At 44.8% G+C, this 25,860-nt stretch overlaps 1 protein-coding gene across 1 annotated transcript in view; it reads right to left on the reverse strand.

Moving 5' to 3' along the window:
- Nucleotides 1-25,860, reverse strand: part of DMGDH (dimethylglycine dehydrogenase) — a 92,995-nt gene that overhangs the window by 51,144 nt on the left and 15,991 nt on the right. The window contains exons 5-9 of the mRNA XM_025201399.1: nt 18,945-19,193; nt 17,136-17,334; nt 8,611-8,780; nt 8,305-8,458; nt 5,926-6,091 (exon numbers count right to left, since the gene is read on the reverse strand). Of these exons, the coding sequence (XP_025057184.1) occupies nt 5,926-6,091; nt 8,305-8,458; nt 8,611-8,780; nt 17,136-17,334; nt 18,945-19,193 (938 nt within the window). The remainder of the gene's footprint in view (nt 1-5,925; nt 6,092-8,304; nt 8,459-8,610; nt 8,781-17,135; nt 17,335-18,944; nt 19,194-25,860) is intronic.

The raw sequence follows: 25,860 nt of genomic DNA on the forward strand, positions 1-25,860 counted from the left end.
AAAATTATTCCCACGTGGCGGCTAGTAATTGGCTAGCTAGCCGTTTAAAATTCCGTGCGACTTCCGCCCAAGTCGAAGAACTTGAAGAACTTTGAGCACGCTGCAGAGTGCCTCTAAAGAGATCTGACTTGCGGCTAGCTGATCGATAGACTGATCACCTATCGATCTTTCTTCCCGTCGCCGAGCGCAATCCCAGACGTACCCTTTTCCCGCCGGCTTGATTTGCAGACGGATTAACTGGCTTGGGCCTCGCCAGCTGGAACAACCCACGTGGTTGTTCAGACGACCGGACCATCTGTGTCGCAACTGCAGGCGGCGTAAGTAAACGTTTTTGCAACCATTAAACCTTGTCTGCCTCTCCATTCACCAGCCCGCCCTGACGAACGAGCAATTTCTAAATCACCTCGAGTCGGCACTGGCCGTCCGAGACATACTCATGCAACTTTTGTTCTAGTATAACTCTACTGACTTTATAGAATTCCACCTGATTTAGGCAAGTGGTCTCAGAATTATGCTCTGTGTGAGGGCTGTTCAGCTTATTTGGCCCCATGGGTTGGATTCAGCCCACAGGGTTTCTTGTGGGCTGGATGACTTGCATCTGGTGGTAGGGTGGTGGCTTACTGGTGCGGTTGCCAAAGGTGCTGTGTTGTTGAAGCTCCAGAACCCAGGGGTGAACACTGCTACCACTCACCCCTGATCTTTTTCTTCAGTTGATGATTAGAGGCTCCAGTGGTGACTGAAGATCCCAAATTCAGTGGTGGGCAAGAGGATAGGGGGACAAGTAGCAGCAGAGTTCAACCCCTGGGTTCTGGAGCTGCATCAATGCAGTGGCTCTAGCAGCTGTGCAGGCAGTAATTAAATCCCTTGCAAGCTGTATGCAGCTTTCAGCCACCACTTAGACCAGGGGTGGGCAATTATTTTGGGCGGAGGGCTGTTTATTGAGTTTTGGCAAGACATCGAGGGCCACATGACAGGCAGACAGGAGCAGATAAATATTAATTTTCTAAATTTTTGGGAGGCCCTATGGGCTGGATAGAATGGTGTGGAGGGCTGCATATGGCCCGCGGGCCACATTTTGCCCACCCTTGACTTAGACTGTGCCTATGTGGTTAAATAATTAACTTTTTGTGGTTACTAGATGTTTACCAATAGGCTTTTGAGTTGTTCAATCTGTTCAGTCATTCTTCTTTTTCTTCCTATTGGTAATACTGATGCATCTTGAGAGAAGACACTGGCTTTGTCTTCACAGAGTGCTAACCTCAGTGTTGCAAGGGCTGTGATGTCCCCTGGTGGCTGTGTGGCTCCTGCATGGCTCTGTATCTAATGTACTCCTCCCTTGATTGCTCACATGCCCCGTCTTGTTCTTAAGGAAGGTTAGGTAAGGGAGGCTGTCCACAGGCCTTAGAGTGAACCAGCGTTCACTCTAATGGAGTGAGACCATTCTAGTCTGCCCAGGCCCATGGTATTGGGGTCCCTGACCCTATCACTTTCTGGTGGTGGTCCCTCTTGGACCTTTGCCCCCTTCTAAGCCCTGGCTCCACTCCTGGGCCAGTTGAGGTTTCCAGGCTCCTCTGCTCTGGCAGTCCCTGACTGGTTCCTCTTGAACCTTTAGCCTCTCCTGGGCCCTGAACCCTGGCCCACTCTCAGGCCAGTTGAGACCTCCAGGCTCCCTGGCCAAACTTGCCCCCTGGACTCGGTTTCCAGCAGTGGCCCCTCCTGGACCTCTACCTCTGCTCCAAGCCAGTTGGGATCACCAGGCACCCTGGCCCTGGCAGCTTCTGGCTATAGCCCTCTGCTGGGCTTGTAGACCCTCTGGTCCTGCTACTAGCCCCTCTCTGGGCCACCAGCTCTCTGAGTAGGCCTTGAGCCAGCCCTCAGCAGGTCTTGAAGCTAAACCACTGGTGGAACTTAAATCAAAACCATCTCAGCCCTCTGGCAGACACCCAAATCCTTTCTGGGTTTAACACAAAATAAAGGTTACCTGTCGGCACCAACAAGCCTCTCTGCTCCAAGCAATTCTCCTTTGTTCCCAGGCCTGCAAAGTTGCTTCCTTCCAGTTCCACTGTCAATTCAGGAATCCTGTGCTCTGCAGCCAGGAGCTCCTCACTTCATGGCTTTCAAGGCTGGAGTGCCTGTCTGGCTCCAGCTCAGGGATTATATGGCATAAGCCCGGCCCTCTTCCAGTCAGGTGAGCCCCTAATCAGTCCCTCTCGCCACCTGCAAGCTGCCTCTCAGGCTGCTTGCCCTCTCAAAGGGACAGGTGCACCATCCGCCTTCTCACGCTCGGGCTCAACCTTAGTTTTTCCCATACCACAGTACAAATTCATACATCTACATACCACTGAGTATCACATGATGAGGCAGCCACCACACTGACTGTAGGGCAGACCCCATGGTAGGCTTTAATGCTTGTTGCTACTATGAGTTTAATGTAGCAAAGGCATTCAGACAGATGCATCCACAATAATCCAGACTGTCTCAAATTCTTTCCCATAAATCCATGGGGCACGCATTTTTGGATGCTGTCTTCCCATTCACCTGTGCTCTAACCCTTGACTGGCAATGATCTAGCTTCAGCACTTTGTTTAGGTTTAACCATTTCTTGTGTTTGGAAAAAACAGCTACTAATTAGAGGTGCACTGATATATCAGTCTGTATCGTAATAACAGTGATAAAAGGAAAGTTGGCATTAATCAGCAATCAGCTTTTTTTTTGGCAGGTGTAGCCAATAATGTCACCAATAAATGCCACATGCATGTGCACAGCTGCAGCATGCACGCAGCCAGGAATGCAGCTCAGCAGCTTGGAGAATAGTTTCCTGCCAAGAAGTCTGGGGGGGGAAGGGCAGATCAAGGCCTCCATGGTGAGGGAGGGAGTGAGGCTGGGGCTGGGGAAGGGACAGGGCAGGCACTGCCCAGCTGGGCCAGGGCAGGCAGTGGGATGGAGCCACAGGTAGCTCATCCCGGGGGGTGCAGAGGGATGCAGGTGGGAGGCAGCTCCCAGCGGCTATGTACAGCCCCAGGGGAGGCATGGGGACATGTGGCCCCTGCATTTGTGCGTGGGGTGAGGGCAAGCTGCCCACTGTGGGCTAGGAGCCAGGGGCTGTGCTGGCCTCTTCCTGGAAGCGGGGCTGGGGCTGCGCTCTAGGTGGGCAGGGGCAGGGTGGACAGTGGTGCTGGGAGGGGGACTATAACCCACCCCGTAGCGCCCCCTCCCAGCACCACTGCCACCTATCCCACTCTGAGTGCAGCCCCAACCTAGCTCCCCGCCGCTGGGAAGAGGCCGGCACAGCCCCTGGCCCCAAGCCCACAGTGGGCAGCCCACCCTCATCCCGTGCACAAACAAAACTGCAAACCAGCACTTTGCAGTGGATGAATGGATTAAGTTTCTATGAAAGGTTAAAAGGCTTCAAAATATTCAAGTCAGAATCATGCAAAAGAGGCAACTCTATTTTGCCTAAAATTAGAGTTGGCACAGATACCCTATGGGTTGACTGTTCTTAGGAGGAACAACGTACCAGCTTGCCCACTCTGAAATGAACCAGGCATACAGAACATTTTGCCTCTCATATAGACAGACAGGGGTACATAACAGCCTGCACAGCTATGGAGTAGTAACCTTTACTGTAACTACAGTCACTTCCTTCAACTGGGGATAGAGGATGAGTATGTGTGTCCCCTTAATCACACATACACAGCTTGGACACCTTGTCCATTTATACCCACAATTATTTCAGGAATATTTCTAATTTGACAAGCCTAGGTGATGCCTAGGTGATTAACTGCCCTGCAAACCTTAATGATCAGTATGGCAAGGTAGATATTCCAACCTTAAACAGCTTGCCAGTGGATCTGTAGTAGTCTGGGGTTGCCAGCTTCCACAGGGTAAGAACAACATGCTTCTGAAATGTTTTGGCTCCCTCATCTGGCTTCTCTGCCCTTTACATGCCAAGAGGAGCTCTTCATGGATGTCTCACGTGAAGGTTCAGGGGCCAGTCCTGGTCACCCCATGTTTCCATCACAAACAAGGGTCTCACCAGCATGGCACAGTGGTGATAGCATGTGTACAAGGTGTCTCATGAAAATCAGCAGTAACTTGGTTCATATTTCCATGAACCAAGTTATGGAAGTGTGAACCAGTGTCTGTTGCTGCATTACTCCTAATAATGATCTGTTGCTACTCAATCTTCTCCAACCCCAAAAGAGCCTCTGAAACTTCATTAAAGTATACAGACAGCTACTTCTGCAGATGCACAAAGAAAGAAAAACTGACTCCATAAAAAACAGCAGTTCTCAGTCTGGATAATAAGGAAAGGATGTTTCCAAACTTCTCCATGTAACATTGCTACCACACCAGCTTGGTTACTGCCAGGAAGTAACTTTTGCAGTCCTACATAATTTCCTCCTGCAATGCTAAGAATGAACAGACAACTTGCCTCATACCAAACCTATCAATGAGTGATGCAGTGAGATGTGATGCTACATATCTCTGGATATTTGTCCAGGCAGTGGTATTGTTTGTCATGGCCACATACAGTGTCAGTGGAGATGCAAGATGTGGCTGAGAGGTGTTAAGATCCCTAGGGTGGTTACACATTCGGGAAGACCAGGCCACTGAATGGATATTGCTTGGTGCAATGCCTCACCATGCAATCAGTTGATAGGCTCCTCCACAAGGGATTCCTTTCTTTTTCCTATGTATGAATGGATTTGGAGTGGACAAGATCATACAAATGGCCAAATCTAAGGACAAAAAGGGATTTTTTCCCCTGGTCAGACTGCCACAGACTGTGAGGATTTTGGCCTTCCTTGGTAGCATGGGATACAGTCCTTTCTCTAAGTTCATCTGAACATATATAAGCTAATTACTTCTCTGTTATTGCAGTGGCAGGGCAGTAGTGGTGCCTTCATGACTCCTGCTTTTACCTGTGGCATGCTATAGGGCAGGGATGTCCAAATTCCCTGTGGTCTGGAGGGCCACACACCATACCAGCCATAGCCTATGGGGGTGGACCCCCAGGAATTCCTCCGTTGCCACATGGACAGCACCAGTGGGGCACAGCCCTCTCTGGGATCCCATGCCCCCCACCACCACCACGTAGGATGCATGTGCAGCCTCCTGCCCCCTGCTATATGTGCCACATGGCTAGCATGTTGCCCCTGCTGTGACGGCAGTGCCACCAGCATGTGCCAGCCCCACAGCCTCCTCCTGCAACATGGCTATGGAAGAGGTAACTGCAGGGGCCTGTGGGCCATATGCTAGCCCCTTATGCCCTACATGCAGTCTGTGGGTCATTTGTTGGACAGCCCTGTTATAGGGTGTTCTTGGCATTTTGGATATTGTTCCTTGTATTTGTGGGTTAGTGTTTGGGGGTATTTTTTCAGGTACTTATGGTCTACAAATTCAGGGGACTATCCTCAATGGCCCCAAAAGCTCCTTCTAGCCCAGTGTTCCTAAATGCTGTGAACCCCCTGCAGCCCTTTCTGGAGCAAGGGATCATGTGCCTCCAAATATAAACAAAATCCTGGGCTCCACAAGGACTACCCTATTAGTGCCTCTCTCTTCTTTAAAGGGAGAGAGCTCCACTTTTGACTGTTAAGTGTAGCAGCACTGCCCTGAGAACTTGGACAACCGTATTTTGAGCTATTCCAACATGGCTAAAGAAATTCCAACTGAGATGCCTTTAGGCCCTCTTCATATAAAGAGTTCTGTCAAAGGGTTGTTGACAACTCAGTTAAATCAACATAACATCAATTGCACAAGCTGCAATGTAGCAAAAGTATTTCCAAGGGACTTTTGATGGGTGATTTTTTCCTTAAGATTTCTATGAGAAGAAATAAAGGTATAGCTGCAACATTTCCATTTGTGAAACAGATCCAGTGTGCCCGAGTCCTGGGTTAATAAACTAATCACAGTTCTGTTTACCTTTGGAATGACATTTGCAAACAGATGATCCAGCAGTTTAACAGAATCTTTGCCTCTGATTTTAAACTTGCCAAACGGTGACAGGTCAATCACACCCACTTTTTCCACAACCTGCTGATACTCACGACCCACGGGCTCAAACCAGTTTGTGCGTTGAAAACTGGGTCTAAAGCAGAAAAGTTTAGAAGCATGAAATACAGGATACACATATTTTTGAACACCTACAGTCATGCTATTGTGATCTCTTCAGTAACTATATTGTTCAAATGATCTGTTTTGAAACTCATTCATAAGAGATAACCCTTTAATTTTAAATAGCTTATCCATTATTTTTCCTTACTTAATAATGAATCCATTGTTACAATCATTTAACATCAAAATAAAATATAAGCAAATGTTTTATCAGGAAATCACAACCAACCCTTTTAATGCATAAACTATCTTATTTACCTGACTCCAGGAGAAGGTTAGTTCCCCCAATCAACATGAGGAAAAAACTCACACATCTTAGATTTGAGTACAAGTATGGTAGGGCGGCAGGGAAAGTGGGGGAGGGAGGAGGGGCAGGGCCACAGTCAGAGCTGCAGCACCTATCGGCCCTTTCTCCCCACCCCCACATGCTTTTCTCCTCTCCCCCTGCATAATGTAAGGCTCAGCTCCAGCTCCTTTCCCTCCCACGCACAGAACATATGCCTGGCCACACAGCAGTGGCAGCTCTGGCTCAGGGATGCTGGTGCATGGCTGGGCAGGCATCAGAGCTCGTAGGCACTCCATACCCAAGAGGGAATGAAGCAGGAGCTAGAGGCTGCTGGGAACAGAAACTTCAGGGGAGCAAAGGCTGCAGGGAGGGGAGGGAGCAGAGACCTAGGGGAGCAGATGAGGGCCGAGGCTGAGAGGAACAGAAGCTGCAAAGGGGGCAGGTGGCAGGGGCACAGGCACCATGGGCTAAAGGGGGTACAAGTGGTGGGGGCCACCTGCTCCCTAAGCCCCCTGTCCCTGGCTACTGCTTTCCCCACTGCAGTGATGGGAGGGGATGAATTTAAGACAACCCTCCAATAATTAGATTCTATACATGGAAAATTATAACTAATTTATACATTTCCCAAATATACACACACACATTATATATACACACATACACAACACCTTAGTCTGTCTAACTGTCTGTCCGTAACACTTTATTTGCACTCTGATTGGTTGTCTTGGCAAACAATCAGAGTGCTCCAAAAGCGTTCTGGACAGGAGGCGGTGGCGGAGCGTGACCATGACAGTGGGGACAGAGGGGACGGAGTGGGGGAGAGCCCAGCAGCGCTGGCCTCACCCATCGCCGCCCCCCGGCCCTGCTCCCTGGAGGCAGTGGTGGCACAGGGTGCTGGCTGAGGGGATGAAGGGGATGGCAGGGCAAGCTTCCCCTCCCCAACACTCCTTGGAGCCAGTGCCGGCACGAGGGGAGGGGGAACAGGGTCAGGCCGCCATGATGCGGGGGAGGAGGCCCAGACCTGAACTGCTAGGGAAGAATGGGGTCAGGCCTGAAGCAATTGGGGAGGAGACAGATGAGAACTGGGGGGAAGGGGGTGCAGGGCCAGAGGCTGGGCTCTGTCCCCGCTGTGTCCCCTCCCCCGGTCATTCTTGACAGGCAATTTGCTAGTGTGTGTGTGTGTGTGTGTGTTAGTCTAATTATAGGGGGGTCATTTTAAATTCAATGTTGTCTTGAACTTGGCTACATATGGTGTATATATGGTTAAATTTGTAGAAAATCTCTGAACATTAAAAATAACAGAAACAGTTTTTACTGCTTCAATTTGTAACCATGAGGAAACCTACAGCTGGCTTTCTTGTTGAATCATTTATTGTGGGTTTGATTATTAAAGGCTTTAGTTTGCTGATCCACACAGGGCTCCTTACTTCTTTCCTGAACTTTGCTCAAATTGTTATTCCACTGGTGGAGGGGAAGACAAGGTTACTTGCCTGACATTCCCCACTGTAAGCAGGTATGCAGGTTGGAACAGAAAGGAAGAACCCATTTCTCTTACTCTTTGCCCAGAGGGGAGTAAACTGATCCATGAAAAGGTTAGATAATTGAATCCCCTTTAGATCAAGTGCAGAGCAAAGGAAGAGATGTGACTGAAACACTGTTGGTTCTCTGGTTGGTAAAGTTACAGTGTATCTTGTTGTGCATGCTTGAGAATGTGCACACCTTTAGAAACAGATTTAAAGGAAAGAAAATTAAATCACACAATTTAAACATGGAGGAAGACTTATCTCATAGACTTCCTCTAGATAACCTGAGTGGTAATTATATAATTCCTATCAATCCTAACCCAAAAAAATTGCTTTCAGGACAACTGACCAAGAAAAAAGAAGTAATCTTTCACTGACTTGTATCCAATCTCATCTCCTGGTTTGTAGAACCAATGTGGCTGCTCCCATCCTGCATGGAAACCCATTGAACATTTGGATTTAAGCACTTCATAAAGCCCACTGGCTCGCTCTGTAGGCCTCCCAGCAAACCTTTCTTCTTTCGGATAACCAACTGGAAAAATAGTAAGACAAGAGGCATGCTAAATATCATTCACCAAGAAAGTAAACCATGTAAAAAGGAGTCATAAATTTCACATCTATATTACCTAGGTGCAAAGCTATATTTTTTAAAATATGACAAATACTTGTAAATTATCTTCTTACTAATGTTGTTAAATCCATAAGACTCTCTTGCTTTGATTGCTGTATATTCTGTGGTGGTCCATTTTCCATAACGATTCGGATCCAATTCTATTAGATCAAAAGGAGGCTCCCCATTGAAGATCCAATCACTGAGATATTTTCCTATACCACCGGCATGGATAATGCCATATCTTTAAAAGAGAAAAATCCTCTGGTATTGAATCATCCAAAATAACTATTACTAAAACATAGAGTATTACAAATTATCTTTAAACTATTTCATAGTTTCATGGATGTTAGGGGCTGGAAGGGACCTTACAGATCAGTGGTTGGTTATTCAAATCCACTGGCCTGAAGGAAATTTCCTCTTCCACATGCTCAAAAGGTAGTAAGTATGATTGCTAACAGATGGCAATCATAATTCCTGGAAAAGGAAGCTTCCTTCTATCCTAAAGGTTAGAACAATGTCATAAAAGTTTCATCACCTTTTTCTGAGAAAAAGAAAACTCACCAGTAAACACTACAGTAAGTTCCCAAACTGCTGATTTTCAGAAAATGAAGTACAGGACACAAGATTACTTTTTCCTAACAAATATGCAACCCTGAATGCAAACTATGGCGGCAATTTAGGAACAAAAAAAAATTCAGGGGACAATAGCAAGTATACTCTAGCCTAGACCAGTTCCCAATAAAGTTGGAACATTCAAAACTAAATACTACCCTGCATCCCAGTTCCATTCAAAACAGGGGACCATGAATGGATAGGAATAAGAAACTACCAGGAAACTACTCTGTAATAGCTCCAAAATTAAGAAATAACAACTCTTCCTCACTTGCTATATCTTCTCTCTTTCCTAATTTGCCTACTACACTTGTAGGAAGCGGTTGGTTCTGCCACATGCATGCCTGCAGAGAGTCCCTTTCCACTACAGGAATTGTCTGCTAGCTGCTTACTGCTAAAATCCAATCCCTTTGTGGCACATGTGTGGTGCAAAAGGTCAGCTCATAAGGGATAGTCTGACATAGTATAATTTATACAGAAACTACATTAAAATAATATTGTATGATCGAGCATGCAGAAATTAGGAAATGCCAGAATTGGGCTTTCCTGTAACCTAAGCTCTGTCCCCTGGTGTGTTTGTACAATGGTTAGACCCATTTAAAAGTGAAATTTTTGTCCTGTGGGAAATTCCATACATTTGGAATCTGGTTTAATTCTGAATCAGGATAAAGTACTGAAACTTTCAAACTGTTATCAAAATGGCAGACTGAAATATTTTAACATTTTACAAAACTTTAACTAAAGCTGAATAGGTTTGTTTTGATAAGGCCTATACATTTTATCTTGACTTGTATGTTTTGTCTTAATTTTTATGGCAGCACAGAAGACAGGCTGCCTGAGGGGATGAACTGGGGCTGTATAATGAAGAAAACCTGTCTATGGGATTCCTGCTTCATTTGTTCCAGAAGCTGAAAGGTGCATGATGAAAAAAGGATGAGATTGCGGAGAGATAAAGGATGGTCTCTTGGTGAGATGGGGTTGAACACTACCTTGACAAATGGATTCTATATCTATTCCTGCCATCAAGTCTTAATATGTTGCTAAGCAAGTCACTTACTCTAAAATTTTTAAAGGCTGTCACCAATCATATGTTCCTCAGTTTCTTTGCATCTGAGTTGAAACACTGGAATCTGATTTATAGGAGGGTTCAGCACTGACATCAACAGCTAAAGTCAGTGGGAAACTCTCTCACATCTCGGATGTTGTAAAAATGAATTCATTTTTATTTGTGAAGTACTGAGGTGAGTAATAAAGAAAAACCCAGGAAGAAATTAATAATTTTGTCATGAGATCAGGATTAGATTAGCATTCAGTAAATCAGGTCTAGGGTCAGAGAGGGAACAGTGAAATTTGAACAAAATATTGAACTGCTGCTTATCTGCTGAGTGCCAGACATTCTGCATACAGAATAAAGCAGATGTGCTGTGGGGAAAAAACAGGATATGATAATATAATCATAATGTACATGGCACAATGGAGCTGATTAAAGTTACACAACTAACCTTCATTCTTGCAGTTCCTAATTCTACAGTGCTTGACTTTATAACATTAATATTGCTTTTTTTAATACAGTGGGTTTTGTGCATAGCATCTTGTTTTTTTAAAACAAACTGAAAAATGCAAATTCATTCATGTGGCATGATGCTGACAGAAACCTTAAGATCGATTGTATGGGCCTGTGTCACTAGGGCTGATATTTTATGGGCTCGCTCATACTAGCAGTAAGTGTAATGTGCCCTAGAGCTGGGGTGGCAAAGGCCCCCTCCAGCTGACACTTGGCCCCTACCTTGTTACTCCATGCAGTCCCTCAAGGTCCCACCCTATTATCTCACCTGCCATGCCTTGATGTTATTATTTGAGAGGGAAGCTGCCCTTGGAGGACAAAAGAGGTTTTGGGTGATAGGCCCTTTTCTGAGCTGAGGCACCCTAGCTGTGACCCACTTTACTCTGGCTGTGTCCATCCCCCTGGGGTCCACTCTATCAGGACCCCAGGCCCCAGGCCTGAGCTCCAGCCAAACCCTCTACAGGGTCCAGGCCCCTTGGCCCCTGGTCTCACCCCCTGTGGGCTCTGAGCCCCCTAGCCCCTGGTCTTGCCTTCTGTGGGCTCCAGGTTTGGATCCCTTTAGTCCTTGCTGCCAGGTACTCAGTCCTCTGACACACTACAGTCCTGCTTCCAAAATGTTTGCGTTTCTGCTCCACACAGGCTGCTGGGCTTCAGGCCCTAGAAGTGCTCTGTGCTGGGTGCCCCTGCAGCACCCCAGTGGTCTCTAATTGTCCCCTTACAGCCATATCCAGTCCTCCAGTCAAAATGCCAAAAAAAATGTTCCCGTCAGGGTTAATCTCACCCCATGGTAGCACTAACACAAAAGTTCAAGACACTTACCTTTTGCTGCTTAGGATGCAGGGTTTCTTCCAGCCCTCCTGTGGCACAGAGTCTTTCCTCTATAGGTAGGGCGACCATAATAATAATTGGAGGGAAATCCAGGATGGAGGAGTCATGGGATGGGGCCAAGCAGGACAACATGCGTACGCACATACCCACACCCACCAGGGTGGATAAAAATCAATGGTTTGGGGAATTTTTAATCTTTTTTTTAATTTAAATAAGATTTTTTTTTATTTAATTGTAATTTTTTTGCTAAAATGCTTTTTTTTTTAAATAAAAGAAACCTATATAAAGATAGCTTTAATTTAAGATATGTTAAAGATATCATCATGGAAAATGGATTAGAATTTCGAATTATATACTATTTAAGATAATATATTCATGTAGCCTTTTTAGACAAGTTTTATAAAGAGGTCACAACAGGCCATAGACTATATTAGGGGCCCAATCTTATGGGTTTCCCAGAGGCTCCTCTGTAGATTAGTAAAGATTAAAGAAACATTAGTTTCTTTAAAATTAGTAAAGATTATAGCAAACAACAAGAATGTACTTTTTGTAGAAAACAGTGTTTAAACTGAGGCTTCCTGACTAGTGATTTAAATCATATCCACCCTGACACATACCTACACACTCACCGGCCCACACACACACACACACACACGTGCACACACACACACACACACACACACACACACACACACGAGTCCCAACCCTGTAGCTCTCAAAAGACCAGAGAGCAGCCCACTGGCTGGGCTCCCTGGAGAAAATTGCAGCAAAAGTCCCAGACTGGCCTGAACCCACCCACACATACCAGGAGCTGCGGATGTGCAGGCAGATTCCTACCAAGCCAAGACTTTTGCTTCAATTTTTTCCAACAGCCAGAATGCTAAGGCAGCCTCCAAAATCTGGGACTGTCCTGGCATATCTGGGACGCATGGTCACCATATCTATAAGCAGCCCGGACTGGCTCTTTCCTGGAGCTCTGCCTCCTGTGTCTGCTTCAGCCAGATTGCCCTCTCTGGGTCAGGCCCTGGGCTTATAAATCCTGCCCTGAGTCACTTGATGCTTCACTTCTGCCCAACCTTGTCAATCACTGCCTGCACCTGGGACGGGCAGCCCTTTATTTTTAAGACTCCATTTGTCCTTGTAAGTCTATTCCAGGGGCTGGGGCCAGCTAGCTGCCTCTCCCCTTCAGTAATGGGATAAGGGCCTTCAGTAATGGGATAGGATACAATAAAGATATATAAAAGCTAGGCATCATTCTGTAGATCAGCACTACATAGGAATGAGACACTTTGCTAGTGAGTTTCAAAGATATTTCCTGACAGCTGAGGAATTGTGTGATTCAGGCCCGACTCTTCCTCATCATTGGGGTTTCTTGTCTCAGTGCCATTTGCCTCACCTAGTCATTCCCATTCTCCACCCCCAAACTTCTTACTTCAGTCCCAGTCTCCTTGCTCATTTACTCAGAGCCCCAGTCTCCTAGCTGTAGTCTTTTTGGTCAGGCAGTCCCAATTTTTCTGCAACTCCCAATTCTAATTCCTCTCACTGGTGTCCAGCCCCATTTCCTCCTACCTCATCCTAAAGTTATCTACTCTTCAGTCCATCTTTTGTCTCCTCAGCATTCAAATCAGGCAGCTTCCTCTTCTACATGGCCTAAATTTCAGGAGCAGAGTGTATGGGGGGGGGGGGGGGGGGAGCAGAATCCCCATTTAAGTCTGGGTGCACAGACAAGGTGTGGCTTGCAGTGATCCAGAACTACAACTTCGGGCAGAGTTCTGCTCGGTTCTAGGCTGCAGCATGCCCACCATGGACAGGATCTTTAGTAAGTAGTGACCATGTATAAACATTCATTTCTAGCAGTGAACAATTTCCATCACTAGAAATGATTCCAGGAGAGGGAGTAGTGCAGATGTTCAGTCTACAACTGCCCTTTTTCCCCTTCTTCTTGTGCCGTCACAAGACCAGGTTGATCGTGGTCTGGGGAAAGTGTGGGCTGTTCACTTTCTTGCGAAGACTGGAGCAGTGGGACAAAATCCCATGCTCATTTCTCACACCAGAAATTCCAGTGTGAGAAACAGGCAGGGTGCTCACAGCACTGCTCCCTCTACTCAGCTCCCAGTGACTGGGCCTCTGGTGTGAGAATTGGGGAGATGTTTTGCCACACTACCCTGGAGAGAACCTCCCCAAGCCTGGTTCCTGGCTCTGCTAGCTGGGCAGTATAGGTGGCAAGGGGAAGCCTATGGGGCTGGAAAATGGGCATTGGGAGGCTCCCTTACTTAGAGCTCCACTAGCTCTGAACTTCTGCACTACTCTCTCTCCTGGAATCATTTCTAAATCACTTCCCCTGCTGCCCACTTGGGTAGCACACAAGTAAAGGAGAAGCCAGAGGGGGCCATCAAAGTCCCTGACCTCTTCCTGAAACCAGGGACTGCATGGTTTGGGGAAGTGTCAGGGAGCAGTAGCTGCTGCTCCCATCCAAAACTAGTCTGGGAGAGGAGGGGAGTACCTAGGCAATGCCCCCAGCCTGCTTCTCACTCTGGGGATCCTGGTATGACAGGAGGCTCCCCTCCCCTCCCTGTCTATGGAAAGGACTGGAACAGCTGCCTCTTGCACCTTCTCCAGACCAAGGTGACCCGGTCTCAGGAAGACACAGGAGCCTTTCCCCATGGCTCCATTCCTCTTAGTTCTTAGGAGGAGTTAAGGCTAGTGTGTAAACATTCATTCTTCTAGGAGAAATTCTTCTGGTACTGACTTCCACCTGGTGGGAAGCAACTTACTTTTCTCCTGGAATCAGTATTTTTGGTCTGGGAGAAAGACCATGAATGTTTGTATGCTTCTGGTTTCTACCGAGAGAACAGCAGAATATCTGTACATGGGCTCAGTTGTAAAGATCTAGAAAGTCTCCACTGAGCATATTTAGGCTGCAGGTTTTCAAAAGCTTGTAGCTTGGCTAACTTCGGGTGGATGGCAAAAGGCAAATCCCTAGTACAAATGTCAAGTTCCTACTTCAAACTTGGGGGCACAAGAATTTTTCAAAGGAAAGGTCAACAGAACTTTTAACATGGGCCAAATACATTTTCCCTAACCTAATTCTTAGAAACGACTGAGCTGTTTTAACTGAAATTGGCATATGGTTGTATAGCAAAATTTAGCCCAAGAGTCTAACATTTTTCAAAGTTATAAGTAGCTGAAAATGGGTAAATACTGAACAGCTTTAATACACAGTACTACCAGATTTACCTACAATCATTACCAGTATTAACTTGTTTTCACATTAAAGCACTTACCTTGTTTTTTTGACAAACAAATAATAGAGGGAAAAATTGCAAAGCAACTAACTATACTCAGACCTAAGTCACAATACCCTGATTTATTAACAGTGAGATAGAGACTGACAGTGTACACAAAAGATCACAACATTAATCTGCTTCTGCCATGACCTAGAAATGGAGAATGGAGCATCAATGACCCTGAAGAACAGATAGAGGGGTCCAATGTGAGAGTCTTGTACACTCTTATAAATGTAGGACAAGGCTTACAGATTAACAGTACAATTAATGTATTCATTGAATCATAAAATCATAGAAAAATAGGACTGCAAGGAACCTCAAGAGGCTATCTGGTTCAACCTCCTGGTCAAGGCAGAATCATTCCTGTCTAAACCATCCTAGACAAGAGCTTGTCTTACAGCTCTTGAAAATGCCAAGGATGGAGATTCCACAACTTCTCTGGGTAACAGTTCTAATGCTTAACCATTCTTAAAGTTTAAAAGTACTTCCTATATCCAAGCTATATTCTCCTTGCTGCAATTTATAACTATTGCTCCTTGCCATTATCCCTGTGGCCATAGAAAAAAAAAGAGTATATGACTATCATCTTTATATTCACACTTCAGGTATTTGAAGACTGTTATCAAATCCCTCCTCAGTCTTCTCTTCTCCAAACTAAGAATTGTAGTTTTTCCTACCTTTTCTTATAAATCATATTTTCGATATTTCTATACCACTAATAATTTTTGCTGTTCTCCACTGGACTCTAATTTGTCTATGTCTTTCTTGAAATGCAATGGCCCATACTGGACACAGTACTTCAGGTGAAGCCTCTTCTGAATAGAGTGGAAGAATTACTTCCCTTGCTTTGAAGATGACACTTCTGTTAATATAACTTAGTGTGCTACTGTTTTTTTCTGTATTAAGGGGCATATTGTTTCAAAATCAGCTTGCAATTCACTCCAATCCCCGGGTCCTTTTCTGAAGTACTGAAGCCTAGCCAGTTGTTACCTAGTCTGTATTTGTACATATGATTGTTCTGCTCTAAGTACAGGAATTTGCGATTGTCCTTACTGAATTTCATTTGGTTACCAGGTAATTTGAGATCATTCCTCCAGTTTGCCAAGGTCACTCTGAACCTAATCTTATCTTTCAAAGTGCTTGCATTTCCACCCAGCATGGTGCCATCTGTAAATTTGTTAACTGTACACCCAGTCCCATTTTTCAAATCATGAATGAAGATTTAAATCATTCTTCCTAGAGTTCAATCTTTCAGCAAGACTACTACAGGTATAATTAAAGACTTCAAAACCTCTTGAATCCAAACAGCAAGATGATTATTAAGTTCTTTTTTTTAATTTTGGGAACCTAGGAAAACAACTTAATGAGATACCATATTACATGTGAAGGTTTGTACCTTGAAAGAAAACTGGAAAAAAAACTTCCTTGGATTTTGAACTACATATTAGGCAATTAGAAGAATAATGTAAACAGAGTACTTCCAGTAACAATTACCAGGAATTAGATTCAACTCATTCCATTTATCTAGGATCAATGATCAGGTGAGATAACTGAACAGAGGTCAGTAAGGGTCTTGCCAATGACTTCAATGAGGCTAGGATGACTGCCCAAGTTTTATGAAAATGTTAATAAGACAAGATCTTAATGATCATAATGGGCAGGAAAGAATGAATGGCAATGTTGATATAACTTCACCAAGTACCACAAAATCCTCTGTGTCTACCCACTACCACAACATAACAACACCCTCTGTAACAGTATTGCTCACCTTAGCCTTCAACACTTAGTATCACTTGTACACCTCTTCCTTAGCATCCTGCCTCTGGTGTCCCTTAGTACACTGTACTTACTCTAGTACTTAGCTAATCTAGGAGTGTTTGAACCCTTCCCATAAAACAGTCTGTCATTTAAGATTAAAGGAGTGACTAGGACCAACTTCCCAGGGAGGTGGTCCTCACCCCTACCTTGGGCAAATTCAAAAGGAGGTTGAACCTGTCTGGGGTCTTGTGAACCCAGCATTCATTCCTGCCTGTGGCAGGGGATCAGGCTAGATGATCTGTTCAGGTCCCTCCTGACCCTAGCTTACTATGAAACTATGACAAGAGAAAAGAGCCAGTACGACTACAAATGAGGGATGCAGATGTGCAAATGATTAAGGTCATCTGTATCAAAGAATGGCATTTAGTATGTTTTAAAAAAATTAAGCCAGCAATATGGCTCAGCAAATGGCTCAGATTTACTGCCATTTTAACAAGCTTTATTTTAAAAAGTAAAAGGCAGAAGCTGGAGAAATTAATTTACTCACCCAAAGCCAATAGCTACCCAGTAATTTCTGACACCTTGATGTGGCCCCACCATAGGAAGAATGTCTGGAGAATAGGTGATAGGCCCAGCAACCGTGTTAATGATGTCTGCTTGTTTCAGGACTGGAACCATTGCCATTGCAGCCTCTATATGTTCCATTATTCTGTCTAAATCGGACTCAAAGAGTTCCTTTCCAAAACCTGGAGAAATATTTGATTCATGTTGTATATTCATTAATATACTGCAAATATGTATGTCAGCTGCTCCTGTACTGAGCAGTGCTACTGTCCAGGGTACAAAATTCGCCAGTTAAGCCTCTTATGTATATTCTACATATATACAAGTAATGCATACAGCTGTAGTATCTAATTCTGTACTCAGCTCATTCATGCCTTTTCTCTTTTAAGTAATAAAACTCACATGCACAATACCCCCATTTACCTACCAGTAGAACATAAAGCAAGCATAACTGGATTTCTTAGTCATATTATGTATGCTTATTTATATTTATTTGACCTTAATGATGCAAGGTCTTAACATGCAAGGGAGAAATGGCATGGGAAGCTCCTCTTTTGCTGGTTACATCTGTCTTTATGGTTTTTGTGATAGTTTGGGAGACATATCTGTCAGCTGACAAATTCCAATTTGCTTTGTGAATGGTAGATTGTAATTTCAACCACCATTTTGAACATAAATTTCAGGGTGAATTGAGCATCTTTGAGCACCTGTTTATAACAGGGTTTTAACTCCTAGTGGAGTGCTGCATCTGGGAAGCTATGATAAAGCAGTTCAACATGGAATTGTTGTATTATAGGAAAACAATTGGTTTTCTACTCATAGCGCCATTGACTTTTGATGACTTTCTACCCAGAAACCAATGAAGGGCTAGAGCCTAGAAATTCCCCAGTCAAACTGTATGGGTATTGTAGGTGCTAGAATCTGTTTTAGGAATGAAACACTTTCTGTTATGGGAGCTACTTTGCTGCCAGAAGAAAGAAAGTCAGACCAAGAAGGTAAGAAGAGACTCCTGTCTAAAGCTTTTTAAGGGTAAAATGAATACATTCCTTAGCTAATCCAGGAGTCCTGGTTTAAATGACACATTATTCCTGTAAGATATAGCTATGACACCAGAATTCCCATGGCCAGGTGGATTCTGAAAGAAACATGTCTAATTATGGGGTACCTGCGAAGGCACGGGAGAGACTGAGGTAGCATAGAAGAATGTGGGATTTGGGCCGCCTAGACACATGCTCCTCGGTGTTCTAATGAGAACACTACAGCATCGCTACAGCGTCATGTGTATTAAGCCCCTGCGCTTTTTTAAATGGCTGCTCGGGTGCTTTATCTAAACCCCATTGAAGAAGCTTTAGATAAAGCATCCTGTGGCCATTTTTAAATGTGCGAGGACTTAATACACACGATGCTGTGGCATTTTAATTAAAGCAGCTGTCCGGGAGCTGCTCTAATTAAAACGCTTCCCCCCACACAGAACACATGTATAGACACACTTAGTGACTGGATTCTAATTCCAATAGCTCAGTGTCCGTCTACAGTGAGACTGGATTAGATTGGGACAGATCCATTTCATGCACCTTATTTCTTATTGTTCACCTTGTTACAGAGAAGTTGTAACCATATTGTGTAAAAATACCTACAGAAATTTAATGTGTTGCAACTAAAATTTCAATAGCTTCCATGTCCCATCACACAGGGCAATGTGATAAAAGGAAATACGCTATTGTGTTTAATATTTATTTAACTATATTTGCAGTTTATCAAGGTTAGAAGACACATGTACTTTTTTAATTACCTGGTGGAACTCCATTTGTTACCCATGATTCCTGTATTTTCATTTTCTCCTGGCTTTCATATGGTCCAAATAAAAGCCCATCCCTTTCCTGCCTTAGGTAATATGAACCTTCTAAGTCACGAATCACAGGCAGTTCCTTTTTCAGAGCTTTCACTTCAGGGATAGTTGATGTCACAACATACTGGTGATGAACTGGTATCAGAGGATGCTGAAGTCCAATCATTTTGCCTATTTCCCGAGCCCAGAAGCCTAAGTAACACAATAAAGAAAAATACTAATATTTAAACACTTGTTTCAGTAAACAGAAATTAATAGCAATTTGTTTTTCAGAAACTGCCGTGCTTTATGGTAACCTATAAAGGAACTTTGTCTTTCCATATTTGTCATAAGGTTTTTTGAGCTTCAGCAAAAAATTTCTCCTATTATTCCTAAATTCCTAATTCCTCCTACATTTATTCCTGTTAGTCCCAATTTTAAACCCATATACCCTGCTAATATAGAGATATCCATAACAGATGTAAAAATTGAAAGAACAGGGATTAATCAGATTTGGATTATTCAAAAAATGTCATAGAGGAACTGAATTACATTTAATTAATGTTTATATGGCCCATATGGTCTGTTCCACTAAATAAGGCTCCATTAGATATGATTCCAGCTATCATTAGGGAGTGTGAGGGAACACTTATGGCCAGCTTGGACACTAAAGGTTCATGCTATGGTAGCAATATATCCTGGCTGGGATATTTCTGAACACCTCTCCCATTTGTTTCCACTCATGTGATCCAAACCTGGCAATGTGAGCCTGTTCTAGGACATTTTCTTTCAGCTGCAACTGAGATGTCAGTTTCTGGCATGTTTTCAATCTGCTGCTTGGAACAAACCCAGAGCAGTCTCCGTTGTGTATGTCTGCATTTGGTGTGAGGAAGAAGGAGCAGGAGGGTAGGTATGCCCAGCAGTATTCCAGCCAGGACATGTAACTGCCCTGATATAGAAATATCCTAAGACACTAATCAGAAAGAGACAACAAATAAAATCAACCACATGCTTAAGTGTCTTGCTGAATGAAGGCCTAGATTTCCCTTTCTCCTGTGCATCCAAGTGACCTGAATAATTAGATTTTTTATTAATTTAGTAATCTACTTTATACTAAGAACTTCATCCTGATGGGCTATGTAGTCTAGTTATTGGATATTTCAATATTTCTAACAGGCCTTGATTATAAAGCTGGATTGCATCTCCTCTGACCCTGGAGCCAACTAGAGACTACTTTAACACCCTTGTAAGCTAAAGATGACTCATATCTCCCCTAATCTATGCCATCTAGTAATGGTCTTCTAAAAGATGTTGCATGCTTGGAAATCTCCAAGGTGCAGCATACCCCAGCTGCATACCATACCATGGAAGGGCACCACCTTCCATTTGTAGCTGTCACAGGTCGGGCTCCCCAGGGGTGACCATAATGCCCCTGGTGGCTCTGAGACCATACCAGCTCTGCCCCAAGGGCACCCTCTTGTCTTTCCTGCCACATCTTGATGGTGAAATAGTAAGTCAGGAGGCTGCCCACAGGCCTTCGCATGGCCCCTGTCCACTGAACCCCACAAGAACTCACTGGCCCTTGGGTCCTTCGCTGGACCACACTCCAGTACTCTGCTGCACGGGGCACCTCGAGCCTTATGGGTTAATTCCCCTAGATCATGCCCTATGTCTCATGGGTGTTACATAGATGTCATTTCCTCTCTCAGGGCATCAGCCTCCTTGGATTCTGCCCCTTCAATCTAGCTAGGTCTTCTAGCCTAGGCCCACCACATCAGACCCGGCTTTGAGGAACTAGCTCAATCTATTCTTGCCTGCCGGGCTCCAGGCCCCTATGTGGTTGCATCCCTTTGGTGCCGGGCCCCTGGCCCTATGTGGCTGTGCCCCTCTGGTGCCGGGCCCTTGCATAGCTGCACCCCTCTGGCACTGGGCCTCTGGCCCCTGTCTAGCTGCACCCCTCTTGTGCCAGGCCCTTGGCCCCTGTGTGCTTGGTGACTTGCCTTCTGTGCCTGCTTCAGGCTCTCCAGCTGCCTGAGCCCTGATCCTGCCTCCAGCAGGGTTCAAGGGGATTGCATGCCCCCCCCCCGGGTGCTAACGGGACCTCCTTAACCACCCCTCACAGCCCCATCCCAAACCTCCGGTACAAACAGCAACATAAACATAAGCCCCGGGGCTATAACATAACAATAACAATGAAAACTGCGCAGTGTCCCTTTTAGGGGGCAAACCTCTACCCCTGGGATAGTGTGCCTCCTAGGTCTGAGTATTACCACAGGTGCTGGCCCCAGACTCCTCTACCCCACCTAGAGCATTTTTCTCTGTGCTAAACCCACATGCAGGGGCATGCCTTGGGGCAAAAAGCATCACATTCCTTAAGGAATCTCTTTATATTTGAAAATGTGTCTACAATCTAAAAGGCTCAGCAAATGCAGTGGCTATATCTGTTGCACTCATTTGCAAAATAAACAAAGCCAGTACATGTAATTGTAGGCTTACCAGCCAAAACCATATTCCATTTATAACATGCAGTAAATAGTTCGGGTTTTTTTTTTAATTACAATATTTAGTAGGGATGTGCAAAGCTTTGGGAGCTGATTCAATTCAGAGGAGATTTGGCGCGATTTGGTGAACCAATCATGGAACCAATTAAGAGGTCCGAATTGATTCAAAGCTCTCCAAAATCAATTTGGAAAATATACAGAGAGCTTTGGCAATTCGGGCAGTGCCTGCTGGCTGCAGCACGGAGCTGGACCTGGACTCCATGCTGGTAAGGAAGGGAAGGTGGAGGGGTGAAAGGGAAAAAGGACCATGGGGGGAACCCTACCAGGCCCCATCCCCTGCCTGCTCCCCCAGACCTGCTGAGTGCTGCCCAACCCCTGCCCACTGTCCCAGCCCCCGCTCATGGCTGCCTTGCCGAGCCCCAGCTCCCAGCTCTTTAAAAAATGCCCCCACTCACTGGCTCCTGCCAGGGATCCCTGCTGCCCCCCACTGCCCCATGCTGCATGGGGGGGCTCTGTCACAAGTGACTCCTGCCTGCTCTCTCAGCCCGCGTAGGGCTGTCCTGCCCACCCCATCTCCCTGCCCTTTAAAAAAAAACAAACAAAACCCCACTCACCAGCTGCTGCAGTGGCTCTGGGGCTTCTGGGGTCTCCTTGAAGAGCCCCCCACACAGCGCAGGGCAGCGGGAATCGTCCCCCGCCTGGCAGCAGCTGGTGAGCGGGACATTTTTTTTTCCCCGATTCGGGACAGTGATTCGAATCACTGAATCGAATCACTGTCTCCCAAATTGGCCGAATCCAAAGCAAATACTAGCCGCTTTGCACAAGCCTAATATTTAGACAGTGCAGTGCTCCAAATGTGATTTTGTACCAGATTTTGACTATGACTGTTGTGGAGTCAATAAAAGAAAGAGGCATTAGTGTACTGTTATTTTGACACCTCTTTTAAGATTGAAACTGATACATCTTGGGCATGTCTACATCTTGCCCTATGGCAATGTTGTTACTGTGCCATGCTTTAATACTTCTTTTGGAATTACTAAAGCATGGCACAGTAGCTGCCCATACTGTGCCGTATGCATGGGCATGGTTATTTTTAGCCACTACTTCACCATAGTGGCGTGCTATAACAGGGGGAGTGCACTGCTACGGAGAAATAGCTGCCAGTCATGCATAGAGCCACGTGGTCACTATTTCGCCCTAGTGCATCGATACGGTGACGTAGTGTGATGTATAGATGCGCCCGTTAAGTACTGTAATTTTTTTTAAAATTAAGACAAATTTATGCTAAGTTTTGCTAATTTTACTTGTGTAGGGGAAAAATAGCTGGGCTTTACTAAATTAAATATAGTGTACCTTCTCCACTTAAAAATTTTTCACCATATGCAAAAAAAATTACTAAAAAATATTCTAAAAGAAAGAGTTAGTTCTCTGAAACAAGACCTAATTGGAAGCAGATGTCAAGTCCCAAACCCATGGTAAAGATAAATATAGGAATAATTTATGGCTTTAGAACTTTTCTACACTGTAGAAATCAAAATTATCTGTGTGAGAAATTTAATGTTGGTTTTGTTTAGCATATTCACAGAGTATTGTAGTGTGGCTACAACTTGTAAAACATAAAACTCAGTTAATAATATTATTTTTATTTGCTAAATTCCTACAAAAATGCTGCAAAAAATGGATAAACTGCTGCGATGTCAATTGTATGTGAATTTATATGAATGCAATGTGCATAAGTAACAAAATTCACCATTTTATTAATGACTTAGTTATAAATACACCACAAACCTCCTTCATGCTATTAAAAATAGACTACAAGCCTCCTCAAGACAAGTTAATTTATGTCATGGAGTGGTTATTATGGGACTGCTTTGTTTGAAATAGCAGCTACAAGTTGGTTTAAACTTGTTCATTCCAGTCACACAGCAGATGTTGACTTTGCAAAAAGAGAGGGGGAGGGAGAGGGGGAAACACAGACAGCCCTCTAGCAAACCCCTCTGTGCTCTCAGTTGCTGACAGGAGACAAGCAACAGCTGGCATGAAAACAGTAATGATTTAAAGAAGTGGGAGGTGGGACTAGAGAAAGAATGAAAGTTGGCTGAAAAATGTTAGTAGCACATACTGGTCAAAATACTGGTTTCATGCCTGACTCAGAATGTTGAGCAATAGAAGCTTTAAATGTTAATTTTGGCTGAACATTTAGCTACACATTAGAGCTAGCCAGGCACGTCTTTTGTTTAATAAGTTATCAAAGCAAGTGGAAAAAGCCTAAGAAAATTTCACAAGAGTGCATTTTGGTTTCACAAATAATGATAAGCTTTGGAAAGCAGTCAGAAGGAAGCTGTATATAATGAAAACCATCTGTCTCAGGTCTGCCCAACTTCATAGCGGCTGGGAGCCACCTACCACACCAAGCCCTGGGCTGCTCACTGCACAGACCACACAACATTGGGGGCCACACGCAGTGCCGGCTACTAGGACCCCTGCCTCATGTAGGCCCCGTGCTGCACAGCAGTGCAACCCCTCCCTGCCACCACTGCCCCATGAGCAGTGTAAGCCCACTCCACACCAAACCCTCCACATGAGCACCCCCAGTACTGCTGTGCAAGTGAGCCCCCAACTCCCCCCCACCCACCATTTGAGCAGTGCAAGCCTCCCACGCGAGACCCCTGCCAGTGCTGTCCCATTGTGCAAGCAGTACCAGCTGCCCCACCACCAGCAAGTAGTGAGCTGACTGGGCCCCCTCCCACTGTGCTACTCCCCACCCCTACTTCTGCAGCTGCTTCAGCAGCATGAACAATGTGGGCAGTTGTTGGCTGGGCAGGAGCCCATTGGCCACAGGTTAACCCCTCACAGTCTGAATTTGGTTCATAGGCTGCCAGTTGGATAGGCCTAGTCTACAGAAACAAAAAGACACTAATCACACTGGATACATTTAACGTTAAGTTACTACACGTGTGATCCTTCATTATGGAGTTTTACACGAGCCCGTTTTCCATTTGCTATTTTAGCTCTACTGTATCTACTTCTTTCCCAAAGACCTGAGGAAGGGTACTATAGTACTCAAAAGGTTGTTTAAGTCTATCCCAACCATGCAGTTGGTCCAATAAATGTTAATCAACCACAAAACATCACTCTATCAGAATAACTATGTGCAAGGGAATTAAATTAATGTTCCTAAGGCCACTCTAATTCTGGGATTTTCTAACTTCTGAGTGCTTGATTTTTCAACCTTAATAATGTTCTTTCAACATAGAGAATTCCACATTACAAAAAAACCTGTTTTTTAAAACCCAAACCAACCCCTCCCTCAGCACACACAAAACACACGAATGTGGCATCATATTGAGATGCATTAGAGTCACCGGTAAGATTGAAAGCTCTAGTTAATCAGGCAGAAACCTGCCTCTTAAGCTAAGGGAGCAACTGATCGCAATAGCATGTAGCCCTCCTCTGTATGGAGCAGCACTAGAGGGGGAGCCACATTTTGCTAGAAGATTTCACAGATGTTTGCTGACAGCAAATGAACAGAATTCAGGCATTTGGGTTCTGCTCCAAAATCTGGAGGGGAGTGAGCGCTAGACTCTTCAGCCCATTTTTCCTCCTTAGTTTCCTCTTTTCCCCACATTCGTTCCTAGTCTTTACACCTCTTTCAGCAAGTACCTATGCCTCCTTCTCTCTCTCTACCCAACAGCAATACTATCTACCAAAAAATAGATCTCCAGTCCCAGTCTGACTACCACGCAAGATTCCTTTCCCAAACAGTCCCAGCTTCTGCGCTCTCTGGCTCCCAGTCTCCTGGCACAAACAATTCAAAACAAATGGTAAATTTCTGGCAAACTGTTAAGCAAATAAAAACAGAATCTAACAACTGGAAATGTCAGGCAACCTTTGTGACAGTAGGTACTATCTGTCCAACAATTAATAAAAGGACTTTTCTATAGAAGTATTACAGAAATCTGACTTACTAAATAAAATTAAGTTTAAAAGTTACATAAATGGAGGGAAAATAATTATAAGTTATTAAGTGTAAGGATATTGTTAAGCCAAGGGGGTGACTAATAGGCCTGTAAGAAGCAGCAAGTATTCGCTTCGGCTTTGGCCAATTCGGAGGATAGTGATATGATTTGGAGATTCAAATCACTGTCCTGATTCGGTTTGGCCAAATCAGATCTGAAAGATTTGGTGCCGCTTCAGAGATTCTATTGGTATTCAGCTGGTAAGTCTATTGGAGGAGGGAAGAGGCGTGGGGGAGGGATTGGGGCTGGGGCTGAGACAAGCTGCCCAACCAGGGTGGGGGAGCATATTACTCAGGGAGGGAAGCAGGGGGGCACGGGATATGGGTGCGGCAATGCTCACAGTGGGGCTCTGTCCTGCTG

The sequence above is a fragment of the Alligator sinensis genome, unplaced genomic scaffold, assembly GCF_000455745.1.
Source record: "Alligator sinensis unplaced genomic scaffold, ASM45574v1 scaffold159_2, whole genome shotgun sequence".
In the NCBI taxonomy this organism is placed as follows: domain Eukaryota; kingdom Metazoa; phylum Chordata; order Crocodylia; family Alligatoridae; genus Alligator; species Alligator sinensis.